Consider the following 21,699-nt stretch of genomic DNA (forward strand, 5'->3'; position numbering starts at 1 on the left):
CACTTGATTTTGAAAAATCTTTAATAATAGGATGATCCGCACGCTAAATAAGTTGTGCCCCAAAAATAATTTCCATAGGTTGATCCTAACCCTCTATAGTTAGGGCTGCAAATGAGCCGAGCCGAGCTTTGAGGTGTTTGAGCTCGGCTCGTTTAGTTTTTATGAAGGCTCGTGTTCGGCTCGGCTCGTTTAGTTTTCGAAAAAGCTCGGCTTGGCTCAGCTCGTAAAATATTCGAGAAAGCTCGGCTCGTCTCAAGAATGATAAAAACATACATATGTGGGATTTGAACCCAAGCCCTCTCTAAATCTAGCGCCTTAACCACTCGACCAAACTTTCATTTGTGAAAAACAACCCACATTCTTTTATTTTATATAAAAAAAGCAAACATAATCCAAGCTTTAAAGCTCGGCTCAGCTCGTTTATGAACCGAGCCTAAAAAGCTCAAGTTCGGCTCGTTTATTTCGCGAGCCTAATATTTGGGCCCGGATTTGGCTCGTTTAGTAAACGAACGAGCCCGAGCCGAGCTTTTAACGAGCCGAGCCCAAACATGTTGCAGCCCTATCTATAATTGGCTGATCTATCAGCGTAATGCATTAATGATGATGGACCCAAATCACCCTTTGAATTACACAAGCTTGATGAGAAGGCTAGCCTCTGTTTCTGCATAACGTACACTAGAATGAAAGAACAAAATAATGAATCAAAAAGAGCTCCAGAAGCTCTAGAAATCATATTTTTGATGGCACACACCGTAGGATGATCCAAACCGTCCATTAGATGATGGGCCACAGCCAAAATAGGTTTTGCCCCAAAAGTCATTTCCCCTCCGATCTATAGAGGGACTTAATATTAGAGGGTTAATCCAAACCGTCCATTAGAGGGACTGAATATTAGAGGGTTGATCCAAACCATCCATTAGAGGGACTGAATATTAGAGGGTTGACCATAACCCTCTATAGATCGGAGGGTTAGGATCAACTTATGAAAATGATTTTTGGGCACAACCTATTTATGCTCTGACCCATCTAATGGACGGTTTGGATCAACCTATGGTACGGGCCATACCTTACATTTTAATAAAGTCAGGATTGCGATCATCAAAATACAGGAGTGCTGATAGCATTTCCCTTTTTGAATCGTAAATTTGTATTTGCTTTGCAATGTGGATTTGCAGTCTTAGTATAGTTACTGGTGGCTTATTATACCACATGCAGATGAGTAATCCAAAATGCAGCAGATGAGCACGCCAAAATGCAGGGACTTTCACATACGCACCCAAGACCCTTTAATTGTTCACGTAGAGAGAGTTTGTGTGTGTGCGCGTGCGCCTCTCTCCCTAACTTAGCCTTGGGTATTGAAGCCCTACTTTAGGGCACGTTTCAGAACTCTGCTATTATCGCCCCCACAACCAGTCAATTTTGATTTGGGGCCAGCCCTTACCCTATAGGCATGGGCCTGGGACAAGGAAAGATCAATTTCAGAGCCAAGCATCCTTTTCTCAACGAGGGGAGAAAGAGATATGGGAGCAACTCCAGTTGATTTTTGGGAATTCAGGTTGAGCTTTGACCATAAAATCAGAGAAAGAGACAGGGGAGCAACTCTGATTGGTTTTCAGGAATTCGGATTGAGCTTTGATCATAAAATCAATTTGGATTCAGGTTCATTTTTTTACCAAAAGCTCGACCCGACCCATGTTGTACCCCTAGAAAAATATTGATTTTGGACCGCCTAATTCAATAGCTTGCAAAAGGTGGAGTTCAACCTTTGAAACATGGTTAAACAATATGAGGGTTGTGGAAGCTTAAGTTTTAATTTTTACGAAATAATTGATCAAAATTATATGATAGATTTTGACATAGAAATCCTTTTTGGACCAAATGCACTGGTGGTCCTGATATGAGTACTGCACTCCCCCGCCTCGTACTACCACGAGGCACCGAACAATGGCAGGGGAAAGTTTTTGTAAGCTTTAGAAAGAGGCCCTCTCTTTAATAGGAGGAGATTCAAATCAAGAAATTGTCAGGAAGTCTTAAGCACATACAACATGAATGATTGGACAGAGATTGTTACATAACAAACAGTATAATAACAATGATGTTTCTGAATGAACATGTAGAGTGTTCAGGACAGACTTCCACTTCCACTTCCACTAAAACATTAGTTTCACAACATCAGAAAACAGTTTACTACAATGTCAGCTACAATCAAGCTTAGTTACTGCCTGCCTTTCTTCAAACTGCAAGAGGGGCACTTGTATTGCTTGATACTCTCCGCTTTCGCGGGTGTTATCTTCACACATTTCCCATGGAACCACCTCTCACATATGTCACAACCAATCCAAAACTCATCTGCATTGTAATTACCACCGCAACTTCCACATAGGGTTTCACTGTGTTCATCTTCATCTTCACCGTAACCATCATCATCAACTGGCCTTGAATTGCTTTTTATCTGTCCGTCACTCGCTCGCTGTAGGAGTATCAGATCATGCATCTCATCTAGAAAACAAGTAGAAGAGAAATAAACAAAAAAAATTATGTTCTCACCTTTGCTGAGTGTCTGGATTTACTTCCACTGTCCCCTCCAAGTTTGTCTTTTACCTGTTTCCTTTCAGTCACCACTTCAAAGACAGTTGGCAGATCATTGATCATACTAAAAAGACGCTTCCTGTCAATCGTGAACCACAAGAAACAAGCCCTTAAATGTTGTGGTCCTCATAATATTCTGTAATGCCAGAAGAGCATAGTTTGGCAAAAAGCCAAACAAAAATATAGCGCTGCATATATGCATGTGCAAGCAAAAACACAGTCCCAATAATGTCTGACATGTGGGCCAATTCGGCACCAAAAACACTAATGTGCCAAAGACATTCATTAGCAATTTCTAGTAATTTGTTCCTGATAGTTTTGAAGTTTGTCTAGTATTTAAAGCATAGAAAGAACCCAGAAGATCTGAGGCATTTAGCCAACCCTGTTTCTGTTTTTACATCACTTTCAAGTGATTTTAGTTGACTGTAAAAATATGCTAGCTTCTAAATATGGAGCAGAATTATTAAGTTACTTCCGGTTCGTACAATTGCATAATAACTAACAATTCTATTATGAATAATTGATGTTTTTATTATTATGACTAATTGATGTTTGGAACCATTCAAAACATAATAATTAATGTTTGGGGTATAAGGAAATCTTACCATGGCAGTTCTTTTCATTTCAAGAATAACAATCAGAAACAGCTGGAAACCCCAAATTTTTATTTCAGCATATCAAAAATCAAGGCTCCAATTTCATCAATTCTTCACCTGTCAATTCGAACTTTTCTCTATCAATCCAAGTAACTAGCCAGGACCCCTATACATGGCTTCAAATATCGTTTTGGAATGTGTCAGTTTCAGCAGACATACGTCAACATCAGTCCTCACCAAAACAAAATACATTGGAAGTGAAATCGATAGAATATGTCGGCTGAAATTATGCCGACATCAGTGGATATCAAGATTATCTCGGTCATCAGTCCGCACACACGTGCACGTGCGCGCGCACACACACACACACACTAACTAGTAAGACACGACGTGCGATGCATGGCACAGAAAAGAAAAGCATATGTACAAAAAAGATCAGTTAAAATATCTACAAACAATAAGCAAAAAACTACATAAACCCAAGAACCAAGTCAAAAATGTATAAACTATAAGACCTAAAAGTAGAGAACCCCATCTCAGTATAAAAAATAACATACTATTTTGGGGAATCAACATAGGAGTTTTCTTAGACCATGTTCGTCTAAAATTATGACAACCAATTGGAAGTGCCAAACCTATTATTGGGACTCAAATTACATTTAAATTTGAGTCCAATAATCAGTGTACCACTCACAATCAGTTTTCATAATCTTAAACGAACAGTGCCTCAGGCAGTGTTCGTTTGAGATCATGACAACCGATTGTGCGCCTCAAACCTATTTATTGGACTAAAAATTACATTTAAATTTGAGTTCAATCATAGGTTTAGGTCTGACAATCGGTTGTCATAATCTGAAACAAACAGGGCCTTAGAGTATGTAGTAAATGTGAGATGAAGCCGAACAAAGAAACAATAATGTATCGTCCAGATAGTCCAGATCCTCATAGGCAAAGTCAGAGAAATCCATCTTAGACGAACCCAAAAAGTAGGTCTTGCTAAAAATGGAATTAGAAAAATAAAATTTAATTAGAACTTAAAAATCTAATTATCAAAATAAAAAATAAATTAGAATTGACATAAGAAAGAACTAATATAAAATAGAAGACCATCTTTTCTACTATTTAATTTATTCACGGACTTTCCGAGTTAGCGATGAGTTAATGGCAATCGGAGTGGAAAATCCAAACGACTCTTTTGTTGGGCCCTTTAACTTAAATAGGCTGTGCTCCAGAAATTAATCATCTTCAGAGCACAATCATAACCCTCCACTCTCAAGAAGTTTCTGTAATGTATGATCCTTCAAATGATCAGACAGAGTATCAAGATTTTATGGACAAGGAATATTTAAGCTGGGCAGAACAAATGAAGGGTTTGGATGATTCAACAACCTGACGAAAAACCTATAAAAACTAAAATTACAAATGGGCCCAACTTAAAAGGAAGATCCATTAAAAAAATGATATATTCTCACATAGCATATGAGATAAAAGAAAGGAATACTTCATTACGGAATAACCATTTAAAAAGGATAATTTTCCTTTAATCCATAGGGCCCCTTTTCACCTTTTTTCGCTTGAATAGCGCCAAAAGGAGAAGGAAAAGGAATACACAAAACAGGTTGTCGTTGTTCTTGAGAAAAAAAAGAAGAAGGAACGCTCATCGATTAGGGTTCCAATGACCTTCTTGGGAACCTGGGACACAATGGCCGATAGATAGAGTCGTCAAAGAAGGGATCGAGATAGAGGAAGGTTGGGTTGCTTTTGAGAAGAGGGTTCTTGGTCACACCAGTGAACAAAAGCCTTCTTTCCTCAGTTCCAATTATTGTAGTTTGCAACACAAGATGTCGGCTAGGGAAAACAGTGCGACAAATCACGGGTTTGGATGTAGAGATGACGCAAAAAAGGGATACATTGGAGCTCGGATTGGTGATGTCGGAATCAAAGAACAACTGCAATGAAAAAGACTTCACATCGGGACAGATCTGTTCGCGGCTGGAAGAAGTGAGAAAACACAGAGGGAGAAGATGAAGAAAAACTGAAGATTAAGAAAAACCCTAAGCTATGTGTTGCACTAGGAGCACGGATGGAAGAAGACGAAGAAAACCCTAATTTATCTACATGGGAAGAAGATGAAGGAAAACTCTAATCTATGTGTTGTGGCCTCCAGATAGTGGGACCGAGACAATAGAGGGGAAAGATTGAAGAGGGTTTGAAGCTCGGTATGAGGAGTGGGGTAGGAAAGAGAGGGCGAAAGAGCGCTTAGGGTTTTGGGAAGAGAAAGCTCGAGAGATTTTAAAAAGGGGTCTCGAAGAGAGAGAGAGAGAGAGAGAGAGAGAGAGAGAGAGAGAGAGGCATGTGCAAAGGGGATAAGAAAGGAATTTAGATATAGTTTTGGGAAGAGAAAGCTCGAGAGATTTTGCAAAGGGGTCTCAAGAGGAAGAGAGAGATACATGGAGGACGGGAATCTTCTCGAGAAAGAGGGAAGAGAGTCGTGCGACGAGAGAGAGAGAGAGAGAGAGAGAGAGAGAGAGAGAGAGAGAGAGAGAGAGAGAGAGAGAGAGCATGTGTAGAGGTGATAAGAAAGGAATTACGATATTTGAGGGGACATTTTAACGTGAGAATTGAGGCGAAAATCCAAATGTCAAAATGCAGGATTTTACCAAAAAAATCAATCAATTTCTGTTATGTTATAATATAATGTATATATCATAATATATTCTTGGACTTCGGTCGACATGTCAATATCACAGCCGGTGTCAATAAAAATCTTATGTTTTCAACAAATTGTTGATTTGATGCATTTCCACATCGATTAGTGCATGAAATTTTGAATTTGAATTTCAGAAAATTTCCAATTTCATGGATTGTGAGTTTCAAAATTTGGGAAAAACTATATATCCAAAAAATAATAATCATGTGCTGATGTGCATATTAGCATCTACTCTTTTAACATGTGATCTTGCACGATCTACCGATTGACGGAGTCAAGTTTTTTTTTTTCAAAAATTAATTATGTTATTTATTTTGTTAGAAAATCCTTAAAATTAGGAAAATGACTATATTAAAAATTTTGATAAAAACCCAGTGAAGACTACATAAAATGCTATAAATATTTGTTGCAAAAAGAGCAGTTTTCTAATCTAGAGACTGGTATGATTTCACATTTTTCTTATGAACATTAGTTTTTACTTAATATTTTGTATTAAAAACTTATAAAATAATAAATATTTTTAAAAATCATAAAACCGACATGTCTTCACTTCCATGACAACCGACGTCCATACGAAAACCAACATTTGAAACTATGCCCTATAGATCCACCAATGACTTCATTAGAGACAATAACAATAGACTTAACCAATTGCCTGTAAAAATATAGCTTCAATCTCAAAAAAGCAAGATATAATCTTTCCCAATAACTCCCAAGAACATCAGCCACGCGAAATAGATATTGGTGCCCGAGATATGAAAAACCACATATATCTGACAAAAAAATGGCAAAATGCTACCAATGTTACCTACAACTTCAGTCGTTCAGGTATGCAGTACCAGCGAGTGCCCATGGTGTGCACTTTGATACACATAGGTAGGGAAGACTATCGTTTGGGCACTTAGGGATGTAGTGCATGACTACCTTCAGTATGCAGTACACTAGGGGAGGGGTGAAACTCAGATCGGGTCAGTTGAGCTTTTGCTGAAAATGAATTGGAAACAACCCGAACACGATTTTACAGTAAAAGCTCAACCCGAATTCTCAAAATCAACCTGAGTTGCACACCTAACTAGGGGTAGGAAAATTCAGGTCCCACATGCACATACTACCAACTACATGTAAATTTGTGCACACAAATTATATTGTAAATTATATTGGGAAATGATGACCGCAATCCCTCTTCTGATAATGGCACTCCTTCATGTAGCACTCTTTAAAATTAGCTGTTATAGACTATTAAAATTGCTAGTAATTCATCAGCAGCCAATCATTGAAGTGTTTATAAAGTGAGTAGTGACATTTTCCTCAATATTTTAAATAATAATAAACAATGCATGCACAATATTTGGTATGAGAAAATGTGAGAAGAAGAGAATCAACTGACACCATGGGGACCGCTTGCTAATGCGAGAGGGAATGTTATATGACCCCACTTTGACTAGGACTCTAAAATGGTGATCCGTGTTGCAAACGTCCCTCTAACGGGGCTATGTAACCTAGATCAAGGAATAAAGAAGAGGCATCCATTTCGGATAATCATGAATGCTCAAGAAGTTGGAATTGCAAATATTAGACTAGAGTTGCAATCTCACAGTTCAGCAGACAGATATCTTAGTGACCCAACCACTAATAAAGAAGATTCAAAGAAAGCTTTTAAGAAAGGTTCGAACAACGTGTTTGTGAACGATAACAATATATTAATGAAATAAAGTACATGGAGCAAACTGAGAGGCAGAGCGATAACAAGAACAACAAGCAAAAGTTAACAAATAAAGAAGCATTTCTACCTCAAGATTCAAGGGAGAAACACTCTCTGGACACTCATTATGAAATGTGACTCGTATGACTCCTTTGGTTAAAGAATCTGCCTCCCTATCGGCCTTTCTAAGAGTCTATACAAAAGTCACTTCAATGGAACCACATAGGTCTAGAGAATCTCCTCAATCAGGTCAGCCAGCCTCCATGGGAAAGATCTCTTGTTAGAAACCATCTAATATATTGCTTGAGCCAACCCCCACTATAAGATGAATTTAAGATGACAAGTCACAAGCTTAGAGCCTTGACAAATAGATAGAATCCCAGTCTTATTGGAGTTGGTTAGATCCCACCATCAAAGAGAAAGGCCGTCAAAGCCAAACTCACAGTACTCTCATGATCTCTCTGTAGACCACTCATACCCAAAAGCGAGGTTTTAAATGTCGCTTTCTGTATGCATGTCAATCGCCACATAAATGAAAAAACGTAAGTTTTAGCCATAGATTTGGGCAGAAAACCTATACAATCACGGAAGTTTTAGGAAAATACATGCAAATGATGGTATTTTAAGATAACACTTCAGGAAATGCTAGTCACAATCATTCATAAAAGTTTAACAAGATTAAACATCTAATGAGATGCAACATTGTGCATATCTAGAACAATAAGATCCATTCTAAACTAAAAATGTATACAACCACATCTATATATGCTTTAAATAAATACAAAATATAGGAAAATAGCCACTTCATTCATTAATTTCAACAATATAATGAAAGAAATAATGTAGTAATGAAAATTCAAAGGATTTTCTTGATAGCAATGCTATCAAGAATCTACCAACCATGAAGCCGATCATCAGCTTTTCCACACTTTCCAATCCTGGGTCCCAAAGGAGGATCAAAGGAAATTTCCCCTCCTATAATGCAAACATGAAGCTACCACCTTGCCCAGATCCTCCACTAAATCAATACCCATCACCATCGACTTTGTCAAATTAACATGTGCCTTTAAAACGCTCCAAAACATCTAATAACAATGTGTGCCTTTTCCATTGATGATTCACAAAAGAATCAAATGTCATTCAGGAATTGAAGGTGCAGAAGCTGCATCCCTGGGTTGACTAGCCTGAAGTCCTCCATTGATGCATCACAAAAGAATCAGATGTCATTCAGGAATTGAAGGTGCAGAAGCTGCATCCCTGGGTTGACTAGCCTGAAGTCCTCCATTGATGCATCACAAAAGAATCAGATGTCATTCAGGAATTGAAGGTGCAGAAGCTGCATCCCTGGGTTGACTAGCCTGAAGCCTTGACAACCTCGCATCTAATTGCTTTCACAATTACCTATTTAAAGCCGCACTTTGTCAAAGATCTTTAGTGATCTAGAAATAGCATTTGAGAGAATCATCCACAAGGATTGAGAAATGAGCTTGAAATAGCAATGCTATCAAGAATCTTTCATGATCTGGAAATAGCAATGATATCAAGAATCTACCAACCATGAAGCCGATCATCAGCTTTTCCACACTTTCCAATCCTGGGTCCCAAAGTAGGATCAAGGGAAATTTCCCCTCCTATAATGCAAACATGAAGCTACCACCTTGCCCAGATCCTCCACTAAATCAATACCCATCACCATCGACTTCATCAAATTAACATGTGCCTTTAAAATGCTCCAAAACATCTAATAACAATGTGTGCCTTTTCCATTGATGCATCACAAAAGAATCAGATGTCATTCGGGAATTGAAGGTGCAGCAGCTGCATCCCTGGGTTGACTAGCCTGAAGCCTTGACAACCTCGCATCTAATTGCTTTCACAATTACCTATTTAAAGCCTCACTTTGTCAAAGATCTTTCATGATCTAGAAATAGCATTTGAGAGAATCATCCACAAGGATTGAGAAATGAGCTATTGATATGCATTCCCATATCAAGTTTCTCTGCTCGGCCACAAACCACATATTCTCAGTAAGTAGTCAACAAATCCAAGTGTTTGTATGCCTTTTCCATATCTAGCTAGCAAACTACGGACATATTGCCACGCTTATGTTACAATGTTTTCACAACCCCAAAGACACCATAAGAGAACCCAACAACCTTGGATCAAAGTCCTTGCAAAGGAAGAAGAAGAAGAAACCCTTGGAGACAGAAAACCCCTTTTCTTGTAGAAAAAAGTTCTTAACCTCCCTTTTAAGAATAAGTCCACCACTAAAGATAAAACCTTCTTTGGTCACTTATAATAAACACATGGCACGAATGCTCCTTCTTAAGGAAGTTAACCCAAGTGATTTTATATCATAATCCAACAATCTCCCCCTTGATAGAAAATCACCACTTGCCATTGCCAAAATCACCAAACTCAACTTGACATAATTCCGAGAGAAGTCAAGCTCCACTCCAACTTCTCTCCTTCAACCACCTTAGTGAGCATATCCGCCACATTCTCTTTGGTTCCCACTTTCAACAATCAGATCCTTCCGTCTTCAATGACTTCCTGAATGTAGTGATATTGGACGAATATGTGTTTGGTCCTTTTGTGATTAACCGGATTCTTAGCCAAATAAATAGCACTCAAGTTATCACAAAACAAATTCATGGGTTTTGACTCAATGCCAATCTCACCCATCAAACCTTGAAGCCAAACCGCTTCCTTGCAAGCTTCCGTTGCCGCCGTGTACTCCGCCTCGATAGTTGATAATACCACCGTTGTTTGAAGTTTAGACATCCAACTTATCGCCCCATTAGCAAATCGTAAAACATAACCCGTAGTAGATCTCCCTATATCACGGTCATCGGCATAACTTGCATCCACAAACCCTTGAATTGATGTCGAACCTTTGCTAAAAGTAATGGAATAATCACTACTGCCTCTCAAATACTGAAGCACCCACTTTGCCGCTTGCCAATGCATCTTTCCGGGATTAGCCATGAACCTACTTAACACACCAACCGAATGAGCAATATCCGGTCCAGTGCAAACCATTAGAAACAGCAATGATAAAGAGGTTTTTGTAAAGGCTTGCATGCAGGGGAGGGTCCTCAAATGGCTTGGAATATTTATTTTAGAAGAAATTTCTTTGATAGAGAGTTGGATGGTGTTGCTCGTCTTCTAGAAAGGTTGCAGTCAATTTATATCATGAGATCTGGAGATGACACTAGAGTTTGGATCTAGAGCTCTCCCCAGATTTTCAGTGTCAAGTCTTTCTATCATCATCTTGGACCCGTCCCTATATCCTCGTACTTGGCTAGAGTATGGTGCACCCCTGCCACACCAAGGGTGCACGCTTTTGAGTGGACTGCCTAACTTGACAAAATCCTCTTTGTAGTCTATCTTCGTAATCGGGATATGATTATCATAGATCACTATACCCTCTGTGTGGAGGCGGGAGAAACTATGGACACGTGTTCCTTAATTGCAAACTGGCTAGATTCGCTTGGGGTAGAATATTGGATAGATTTGGTACAACATTTGTATTCCCTCAAAAATTAAGTGAATCGATGCAAAGTTGGCAATTTGCTCCATGGCGATTGAAAGGAAAGATTAGAGGAACGGTAGAGTATCCAGGGGAATCGTAAAAAGGCCCAGTTTCAGCTATATAAAGATTCTTGCATTAACGATTGCTTGGGTGCGAATTCTAACCCCTTTCAGGTTTGTCTCCGCCTACGACTTGTGGCATGGGTGGAGGGAGATTTGTTGGGGAGTTGAGCATAGAGAGGTTATCTCTGCCTCTTGAGCCTGGCTCAGTGAAGCTAAATTATGATGGCTCAAGTCTTGGAAATCTCGGACCGTCGGGCATTGAGAGTCTCCTTAGGGATGATTATGGTGCGATTATTTGGGCTTTTTCTAGGCCTATTGGTTTTGCGAATTCTAATGAGGCGGAGTTGCAAGCGGTGCTCCAAGGAATACGGAAGTTGGAATCACATAATCTGGATAAGGTCGTGGTGGAAGGTGATTCCGTAAACGTGATCTGTTTGCTTAAAGGTTCTCCCCTGTCCTCTCCTGGAGGTTTGCTGAATAGATGAGATTGCTGACCGTGTCAGGGATTCATCAATTTCTTTTCTACATGTGAGAAGATCGGCTAATGGAGAGGCCGATAGGCTTGCCAGAGATGGAGTAGATAGGGTTGCCTTGGAGTTCTTTGACTTACCCCCTCCTTGATGGCTCTTTTTATTATTTGTATCTTCATATGATGATTATATCTTTGTTTTGACCATCTCGGTCGCGAAGTTCTCCCCTTTTTATCAATATAATTTTTACCATTAAAAAACAACTACTAATAGAAATCCTAAAATGCAAATATCATGAAAATCAATATTTAAAACCTTTAGTAGTCCCAAAACTCAAGCTTTCTTTACTTCAAATACTTATTTTTTCCCAAAAACCACTATGCTTTCAGATACCACCAAACACCTACCTCAAGATTCAGCCTCCATTATGCATGAACACTTGACGCTGGGTTAAGTACACGATCAGTTCGCAACACAGATCTTCCATCCAATAATGATGTCTTCAATATGGGGATGGATGTGATCAAACTTGCAAAAGCTTTCGTAGAAGCAGGACAAAGACAAGCATCAGTCTCGATTATTGACACAGTGTCCAAACATCCTATCAAACTAAGAGGTTAAGATTGTGAATGATCTCATTTGGAATATTGCCCATTCTATCCAGCTACAGAATTTGTGCTAAGAGTTCCATTTAGCAACAAAACTGGAATCCAATGGTAGCGATTTGATTGTTTGGAGGCATTAAAAGGACTTTCTCTTTCTGGTAAATTACTTTAATCAACTCAGCTTCAATTTGAATGTTTACTAACTTCATTTATTTGCACAATCTTCAGCTTTCATGGCACATAAGCTTCAAATGGTCCAAATAAATTTCCTCAATGACCCAAAGAAATTTGCCCTGAAGTGGATGTTGTAATATTAGAAAGATCCATTTGTTAACCTCCGAATGGGTTGCAAGCCCCATCCTAGAGGACCTAAGACTGAAACGATTTTCAAGGATTTCCACCGAAATATCCAAATAAAACAGTTTCATCATGACTGAAATTGAAATATGAAATCTTGACATCAGCTACATTGCTATCACCACAAGGACCTGCATAAGCCAGTAAAAATCTGTCACTGGGGTAAGAAAAAGTGAAAGTCACTCCCTCGCCCAGCCCAAAATCCACATCAAACAAATAGTAGAGTGATAGCTCTGAGAAACTTTGCTAGTTTTTGACATTGAGTTTAATCCACCCAAGGGTGGACATTAAAAATCCCTCAGACGCTCTGAGTGGGGGAGAAAAGGAGGGGACGAGGGCAACTTAGCGTTGATAAATATCCAATTGCAAATAATGTCTCCAATAACAGTACTCAGAAACATATTTCATTTTGATGTTGGGAAACTAGGATTAATTCTGACAATATGCAGATATAGCATAATAAGACTTGACTACAAAAATCACACTATGTTCAGGACAAGGTCTTCAATTTTGGTTTTGGTTTCGGTTTCAATCGCCATGGAAATGGAAACATTTCGGTTTCTGTTGAAAATTTCGGGGGAAATCCTATAAAATCAGGGAAATGTATAGAAACATATGCAAATGATAGAATTTTAAGATGAACTTTCAGGAAATGATAGAATAAACACAAATACAAACTTAGAAACCATCACATAAGCAAGACAGTCATTCATAATTTGTTTCACAACATCGAACACCTAGTAACATGCACTGTTGCATGTTTGATAATTCAATACATGCCACATTTTACATGTAATTCATATAAAGACGTATACATAATAAATATATAAAATTTCACTTCCAATTTATATAAATAAAAATATGTAACACATACTGATATAGTACACTACTAATAAACTTACATTTTTGTTTCAATATGGTGTGTGGTGGGGAGGGAAAGGGAAATATTTCAGTCATTCCGTGTCAGTTTCGGTGGAAATTTAAAATCATGATTCATGAGACCAAGTTATCTTATCTACGTAATCACGAGACGAAAAATCATGGTCCTTTTAAGTTTTCAAATAATGTGAAAGTCATTTGATGCTTAAAGACATGCCTTATCTCAAGATGGGTGTGACAACACAGCGAGGGCCCCCTTTATCCATGTAATCAGCAATTGATGCTCTGTGATAAACAGATTTTGTGAATAGGTTTGAGAAGACCAAAGCAAGCAATTCGCGGCACCACTTATCCAGCTAAAAATAGATACTCAACCCATCCTTGACAAAAAAGGAGATAGTAGTTTTGAAGGTTGTCACTTTAGATCTCCAAGAATTCCATATAGGAGAGCCCTCAATCACCCCTCTCCTAGGTACAGGCCGCACCCCTCCCTTTTGGTACTTGGAGATGATGATCTTAGCCTGTGACTTTTCCTTATTGTTTAGTGTTTACTAGTCACCATCACCGTTTGGCAAATAGTGTCAAACTTTGCATCCTAATATTCTTTATCCTAAGACTGCCAAACAGTTAAGTGGCCTCTCCTAAATGTCAAGTCATTATAGCATAGAAATTTCCAATGGATTCTCTCTATCCTTTCTGCTACATAATGGGGAATCTTATGCATGGAAGAAGAAAAAAAGTAGGGATATTTGTATAGAGGCCTTTAATATGGCAATCCCATGAAAAGACGGATACTTGGTTTTTCAAATTTTCAGTCTAGACTCGCTTCTTTCAACCATAGGGTCTCAATCATGGGGACAGAGGCGCTTAGAGCCCCTCTTCCATCAATAGGTACTCCCAACGCGTTGACCACACGGCCTAACATGGCCTTTCCAGCAGGAACATCCACAATAGATCCAGTGCGCTTGACAAGATCTCCTTCTTTAATAGCAGTATCACTACCAAAGACAACAATCCCTATCTTTGAGTGGGACCAAGGTCCTTACTTTGGAGGGAGTCCGAATTGAAATTGAGGACGGAGGCAAGGGGATCAACACCCAATTGGTCATCATTGAGCCCACACACAAAGGACTTTAGTGATTAGTTTTTGAATGGTGGTCTCCATTATAAATGTAATTAAAATGTTGAAAAAGAAACGTACTTCTTTCTTTTTTGTTGGAGAAGACTGCTAAGCCCACTTGCGAAGACATATCATTCTTATTACTTTCACAAAAAAATTATTGATGTAAACAGATTGACAGAAAGAAGCCTCAACGGATACAATTGTGACATTCGCATATTGCATGTGAGAGATGGACTGACCCCTCAGGCACAACATAGTACCTTGAAGGACACCGGTCTCTATAGCTTTAGAGAGGATCTAACCAATATTCTCGGTTGTCAGCGTTGAAAAGCAATTGAGACAAAGGGTCTCCTTGAAAGAAACCAATGGGTGCAATGAAATGACCAAATTGGCCCCCATTATGGTAAAGATGCACCACTAGATCCATTTTCTCCATTTAAGGCTGAATTGACCCCATTGGACGGCCTAAGATGAAAAACCAATTTGATTCCGCTCCATACCGCTCTATTGCTAACCTACACAAAGTCACTTTCACAGCAGCGACATGCAATGGCCAAAAGAAAATTGATGCAAGGATCCGAATACACTCCCCCACCCACCCATCAACCCCAATACCAGCCAAGCAGACAACATCATCATCAAAAGTGAGAGAATATGTTGTCACCTCCGCTCGTGAGGAGATAGAAACACTACCTTCACTTGTGAACTTAATACCATAGAATGGGTCCCTGGTCCCACGAAGATCTCTACGTACTTGTCCAGTCCAGGACAACTGAGATCTTCCGGTCTACGTGCGTGGGAGCAGCTCAAGCAAAGAAGAGTCTGGTCCGGTCTGAATTCAGGCCCGGCCCGGCCCGCCCGTCTGCTGCTAGGTCCGGGAATGGCGCCCGAAGTTGAGCTTTAGCCAAGCAAGGAGAGAACGGGGGACTAAGTATCAAGGACTCAATATCCAGTCCTTAATTAGATCTTGAATATCTATACATACAAAACTAGGAGACTTTGACATGTGTTCTAATACTTCAACAATGATCCAATTAATTACAAGGACAATTTCTTTACATTTTCCATTGAAGATTCGGTCATTTCTATACTTACAAAAATTCCAAAATATTAAAGAAAAGAGGAATTCCCCAAAAGCAATTGAGGCTCTCATCTCCCACCAACATACACCACCATCCCAGAGAAGATGATAGCAGAAAAGACATTTATTTCCAAACGCACACCAAATAAGCTAAAAAAGTAGCTGCGTATTTGAGCCAACCACGAGTATTGAATGAAAAGGTGGATAGAGGACTCACCGAAGCACCACAAAATGTGCAATCACGAGAATCGCAGACCTTCCTTTTAATCAGTTGATCTTCAGTGACAACCTTCCCATGGAATACACACCACAAAGGCAATGGTCCTAAGGTTTAGCCAGTAATGATTTAACCAAGAACAAGCCATCTTGTTCAAGAGTACATGGTATCTCATTTGGGTACAAACTTCTTCGGGTCCCAAAAAGCGTACGTCTAATTCACAAAGGAACTTCCATTACTGCAGATTATGTTGAGAAGAACAAGCCATCTTGTTCAGGAGTGCACACTATCTTGTTACAGATTATGTTGATGGTCGTGTAGCACATATGACCATTACTCCTCTAATTCAAGAAGATACTTCCATTAGGATACCTGGTGAATTCTTTTTGAATTTGTCTCGTGCAGGACCAAGGTTTTAAATTTCGACCGAAATCGAAATAGGGTGAAGTCGAAACATTACAAAATTTCTACCGAAATTACCGAAATAGGGTGAAGCCGAATTTTAAGGAATATCTCCAAAAAATCTGGTTTTAATTCATTATTTAATATTATTCCGAAATTACTGAAATTTCGGAAATTTCATCAAAATTATATACCCTATAAAATAGCCGTTAGGAAGATTTCGTCAGATTTCGCCGAAATTTCGGTTTCGGTGAGGACCGAAACGTATTCCGAAACCGAAAATTAAAACCTTGTGCAGGACGATTGAAGGTTGAATTAATATTTCTCTCTGATACCAAATCTGATGCAAGACGGGTCAGTAGAAGGGATGCTAGGGGTGAAAAGCATGGGTAAAAATTAGGTTTTGGTTCCTAAAATATGTTATGAGGTTGGAAAAAGATTTCTACTAGGTTTAGAAGCATGCAGACACATGCCGGGAGGTTTTCGAAGGGTGTCGGGGTGGTGAAGGGTATGGTGGTAGGGAATATGGGTGAAAGCGATGAGTAAAAATTAAGGGTCTAGGTCCTAAAATAGGTGATTAAGTTAGGGACATATTGATAGGTGTGGATGGGTGTAGACATATGACGGGAGGTTGTCGAAGGGTGCCGAGAAGGTCTAAAATTAGTTTTTGGGAAAAACGAAAAGAGCACAAGGGATGAAAGGGTTCGAATGGTGTTTCTAAGGTTAAAGATTTCATTTTAATAGGTATTCTAGGAGTTTTGGGTAGAGAATGGGTAAAAAGAAAAATGCAAGTTAGGTTTAGAGTTTTTTTTTTTGGAATGGTGGGTTATGGGAGAAAAACTTAAAGAGAAGAGATAAGAATAGTAAACAATAAATTATTACTACTTATCTCAAGGCCTCACACCATAAGTTTCTTTGGCACCCCACCAAAGAATCCTTGGCATCTCACCAAAGAAGAAGAAGAAGATGATGAAACCCATTTTTCTCCAAGAAGCTTTCCATATCTCATAGCAAATGAAAGTAGTCTTTTCTTTTACAAACCCAACATAAAGTATTTATATGAAACCAATAAAAAACCCTAAGGACCAAACTACATTTTTCGAATGACTTAAAGACAGGCTCCCACTTAAAATCCTGTAATAAATGTGTGAGGCCAATTTAAAACAATCATAACTCACACAAGTTATTTTGATGCAAAAAGACCCTATTACTCCGACTATAACTTAAAGAACTTAAAAGACACCTAAAACACACTTTAAAATTAAAATATGGCCCCACGATGGTCCCCATCATTCTCCCTTGCTTGAAAAGATTCAACCCGATTTGGCCCCATTGAATAAAATGATTGGCATGATGAGTAAGAGTTCTTCAATTGGAATCCTCGCACATATCGCATACGGTTGTCCTTTCCAACGAACTAGGTACTTCCAACACACAAGTAGCTTTAGGCACTCATGTCGTTGGTTTGAAGTAGTATGATCACCATGTGTGCTTTCGATGTATAATTGATGACGTGTCCGCTTAGGCAAAGAGAAACTTGGTTCTTCTACTTCCTTATGTCTGTAGGCTTCTACTTGTGTATCCTCGAGCAAGCAGTGAAAATTTGGCGAGGGTCCAAACATTAAAATCGATGACTTTCCTGGTGTAATCTGAAGCTCCTGCTGACTACGTCGAGCGGCCCTCCTCTTCTAGGCATGTTGTATGACAGTTGTTGCTCTTGATTCTCATATAATATTCACAAATTAACTTATGTCGAAACCAGCTTTATATGAGGATTGTGGCTCTTGTCCGTTGTTCTAATTTCGTGCTCTCCAAAGAAGGTATCAACAAAGGTTGTTCCGGCACGATCTCCTGACTCTGTGCAATCTGCGAAGTCTTTGCGGCTAGAGGATGAGCATGAAAATCTTGGTAAATATGATCCATGTAATCCAAGTGGGATAGCAACCCGTCAAATTTGGTATTCAAGCCTTCCAATAGTTCAACTATTCAATCTTCAGTGCATCTATGCACTAGACGACATGTTTCCATCCTGGGCTCTAATACCAAATCTGACATAGGACGGGAACAACTTCTATGGGGTTATCTAGAAGCGGAAAGGAGGCAAACTATCAAGTTCTAGAAGACCTGAAATATGAAAAGGATAATAACAAAAGTACCGCGAATCTGGACAGCATGCAACTTCTACAATTCAACCATAAAAATATGATCAAACAATATATATTTTAAGATTATCCATGAGTAAATCTAATTATGTAATCAATCTACACATGTGCATGCAAATATCAAGAATTCCAAAAAGTCACAATTCTAACAAATGAGAAATTTCAGCAACCCCACTAAAGTGCATTCCAGTCCAACGTACAAATCTCACAAAGTCTTAAAACAATTGCAATATGCCTATGAGGAAGATTTTGGACCTCGAATAGGGCTTTGGGTAGGTTTCGAAATATGCAGACAAAAGTCGGAAGGTTTTCGAAGGGAGCCAGAAGGGGTAAAATTAGTTTTTTGGACAAAATGAAAGGGGCACAAAGCATGAATGAATTGGGATGGTGTTTCTAGGGTTGGAGAATTTTTTTATGGGTATTCTAGGGTTGTGGGTAGAAGATTAGGTGGAAAAAGAAAAAAGAAAATAGCAAGATAAGTTTAGGGTTTTGGCAAGATGGGTTATGGGAGAAAAAACTAAAAGAGAAGAGAGAAATATAGTAACTCATTATGTAACAAGTAAAATAAGTATGCTACTTATCTCAAGGCTTCACACCATGAGTTTCCTTGGCATCTCACCAAAGAAGAAGAAGATGATGAAACCTTTTTTTCTCCAAGAAGCTCTACATATCTCATAGCAAATGAAAATAGTGTATTCTTTTACAAACCCAACACAAAGTATTTATATCAAACCAATAAAAAACCCTAAGGACCAAACTACCTTTTTCTAATGACTTAAAGACATGCTCCCGCTTAAAATCCAGTAATACATGTGCGGGGCCAATTTAAAACAACCATAACTCACATAACTTAAGTTATTTTGATGAAAAAAAGACCCTATTACCCCTACTATAACTTAAATGACTTAAAAGACACCTAAAACACACTTAAAAATTAAAATATGGCCCTATGATGGTCCCCATCATTGTCTCTATGTATTATTTCTCTCCTGTGAAGTACGAGGATGATTTGGTTTGGTCTCCAGAGCAAAGGAGTGAATTCTCTGCTAAATCTTTGTATGCCTTAGCAAAAGGTATCCCCTCCAATTTGAGACTACACAATATCTAAAAACCTCTCATAGAGCTATTTCCTTCCTATGGTGTATCCTCTATGGCAAAAGTCTCACAAGCGTTCAGTTAGTAAAAAAGAATACTTGTAATTCATGGGATTGCGTACATTGTGGCATCGTTTTATGTAACCCATCTATGAAAAGCTTACTCTCTTTCTTTCTTTTGAATGGTAGGAGATATCATTAGAAAAAGACCAAGATGGTCAAGATACGAGGAGAAATATAGAGTATCTATGAAAAGAGTATCCAACTTGGAGAAATTAATCAATAAAAATCATGTTCAGCTTTACCAATAAAGGAAAAGAGCCCACAATTTAACAGGTAAGAAAACCACAATTGAGTTAGTGTTACAATAAGAATGTATCAAATGAATTAAAGTTTATACCACTTCAGAAATCAAAAGCACTCATCCCCCCCATTATACTTATGGCAAGTGTGATGTTCTTCTACTGGTTTGCAACTTTGCATAATGACAAATCCCAAGCCATAAGATTACACTCATTTCATGTGCAGAAAAGTAAAATAGATTCACAAAAATGCAATACACTTATAGCATCAACCCAAACCCTAATCCAAGAACAAGAGATCATAAGTGGCCATACCTTTCGTTGCGATTAAAGCGAGCACCAAGATAGAAAGCAACAGAGAGCAACCAGGAATCGCTATGTACCGCAACCAACGAAAGCCAATCCTTTCTGTGCATTCCATCCCTCGCGAAATTGATCCCTAGAGCAGGCTCTGGAAGCTCAGGAGGAACTTCTTCTGCTGGAAGAGTTACTTCCCATGTGTCATTTGGGTGTCCATAGAGACACAAATTCTCCTTCTCTAGACACCCACCAATGCACAAAAAACACAGACACAATAGAAAATTCATAATCCTAAATTTAACCTAAAAACCTAAAATGAAATTGGGAGGCAGAAAGAAAACCCTAGATTCTAAATATGAAGAAAATGAACTCAGATTCAGATAGAAAGAGGAAACAAGAAACAGGAAACTCACCTGGATCGCAAAGTGAGTAGAATTCGTCGACATCTGAGAGCAAAAATCGAACAAGGATTATGAGAGAGAGAGAGAGAGAGAGAGAGAGATTAGAGGAGAAAAGAGAAATAGGAAAAGAGAGTAAGTACCGTAGGTTAAAGCTCGAACAATCCCAGCCCTTCGGCCACTGTAATCCTTGAATATCTCTTCTACCGTGCTTGGATTCTGAGAAACTGAAGCCATTTCCATGGCCTGAGATTTTTAACAAGTAGGAATTAATCTGAGAGTCAGATCCGAAAAGATGGACGATTAGATGGAGAGGAAAGCGTGAGAAATCGAGGAAGACGCGAAACAAAAAACGGAGAGAGAGAGAGGTACTAACTTCTTCAGATCTTGAAAGAAATGTACTTTCTTCTTTTTTTGTGGAAGAAAACTGCTAATCCTACTCGCGAAGACACATCATTCTTTACATTTCGCTTGTGGCACGCGCTATACATTTTATTGAATTGATAGTGACACGCGCTGTGCACTTGTTAAACTTGTTAAGCAAACATGAGGAATGATAGATGCAAGGGTGCCTTAGGGTAAAGAAACGGACGAGGGCCCTTGATTGGATTGGATCTACATAATGAAGTGCAACCGATTTACTTTTTCAACTGATTTGAAAAGGTTTCCGAAAATGACTTGGATCCAATCAAGGGCATTTTTCCGGCTCTTTATGCAAGGGCGCCCTTGCATCTATCATTCCTCAGCAATTATATATGATGGTCAATGGTGGGGTTTTTTTGTTTTGGTGAAGACGTCTACAACTTGATCATGGCTAGAAGACATCTACCACCTGTCACCTTTCTCAGGATAGAGTGCAATCAATCTCAGTGTCTTTTTTCTAACTCAAAACATTCTATTTTGAGTGATTTTAATTGAGCTCGGCTTGTGGCAGGAAAGAATGAGGGATGGGGTTTGTTTTGCGGGAGGTTCATTGGTTAGGGGAGTCAAGTTTGTGCCATGCATTTCCGAACTTATACTGAAGAGTTTGAAGTATGTGATCATTTGATAAGGGAGGGAAATCAAGTGGTTTGGGACATTAGACTTAGAAGAGACCTTAAAGACGAGCAAATAGT

General features: G+C 38.9%; 1 protein-coding gene across 1 annotated transcript; it reads right to left on the reverse strand.

Moving 5' to 3' along the window:
• Window positions 1-2,064: 2,064 nt before the first annotated feature.
• Window positions 2,065-20,983, reverse strand: LOC143848107 (PHD finger protein ALFIN-LIKE 2-like). Its single transcript, XM_077356920.1, has 5 exons — window positions 20,728-20,983; window positions 20,600-20,632; window positions 20,202-20,424; window positions 2,548-2,668; window positions 2,065-2,470 (listed from the first exon to the last, which is right to left on the reverse strand). Exons 1-5 carry the CDS (start codon window positions 20,825-20,827, stop codon window positions 2,216-2,218), a joined length of 732 nt encoding a protein of 243 aa, XP_077213035.1. The 5' UTR covers window positions 20,828-20,983; the 3' UTR covers window positions 2,065-2,215.
• Window positions 20,984-21,699: the final 716 nt, after the last annotated feature.

This window comes from Tasmannia lanceolata, unplaced genomic scaffold (genome assembly GCF_043159265.1).
Source record: "Tasmannia lanceolata isolate RefF3 unplaced genomic scaffold, GAP_Taslan_0.1 ptg000016l, whole genome shotgun sequence".
Classification (NCBI taxonomy): Eukaryota; Viridiplantae; Streptophyta; class Magnoliopsida; order Canellales; family Winteraceae; genus Tasmannia; species Tasmannia lanceolata.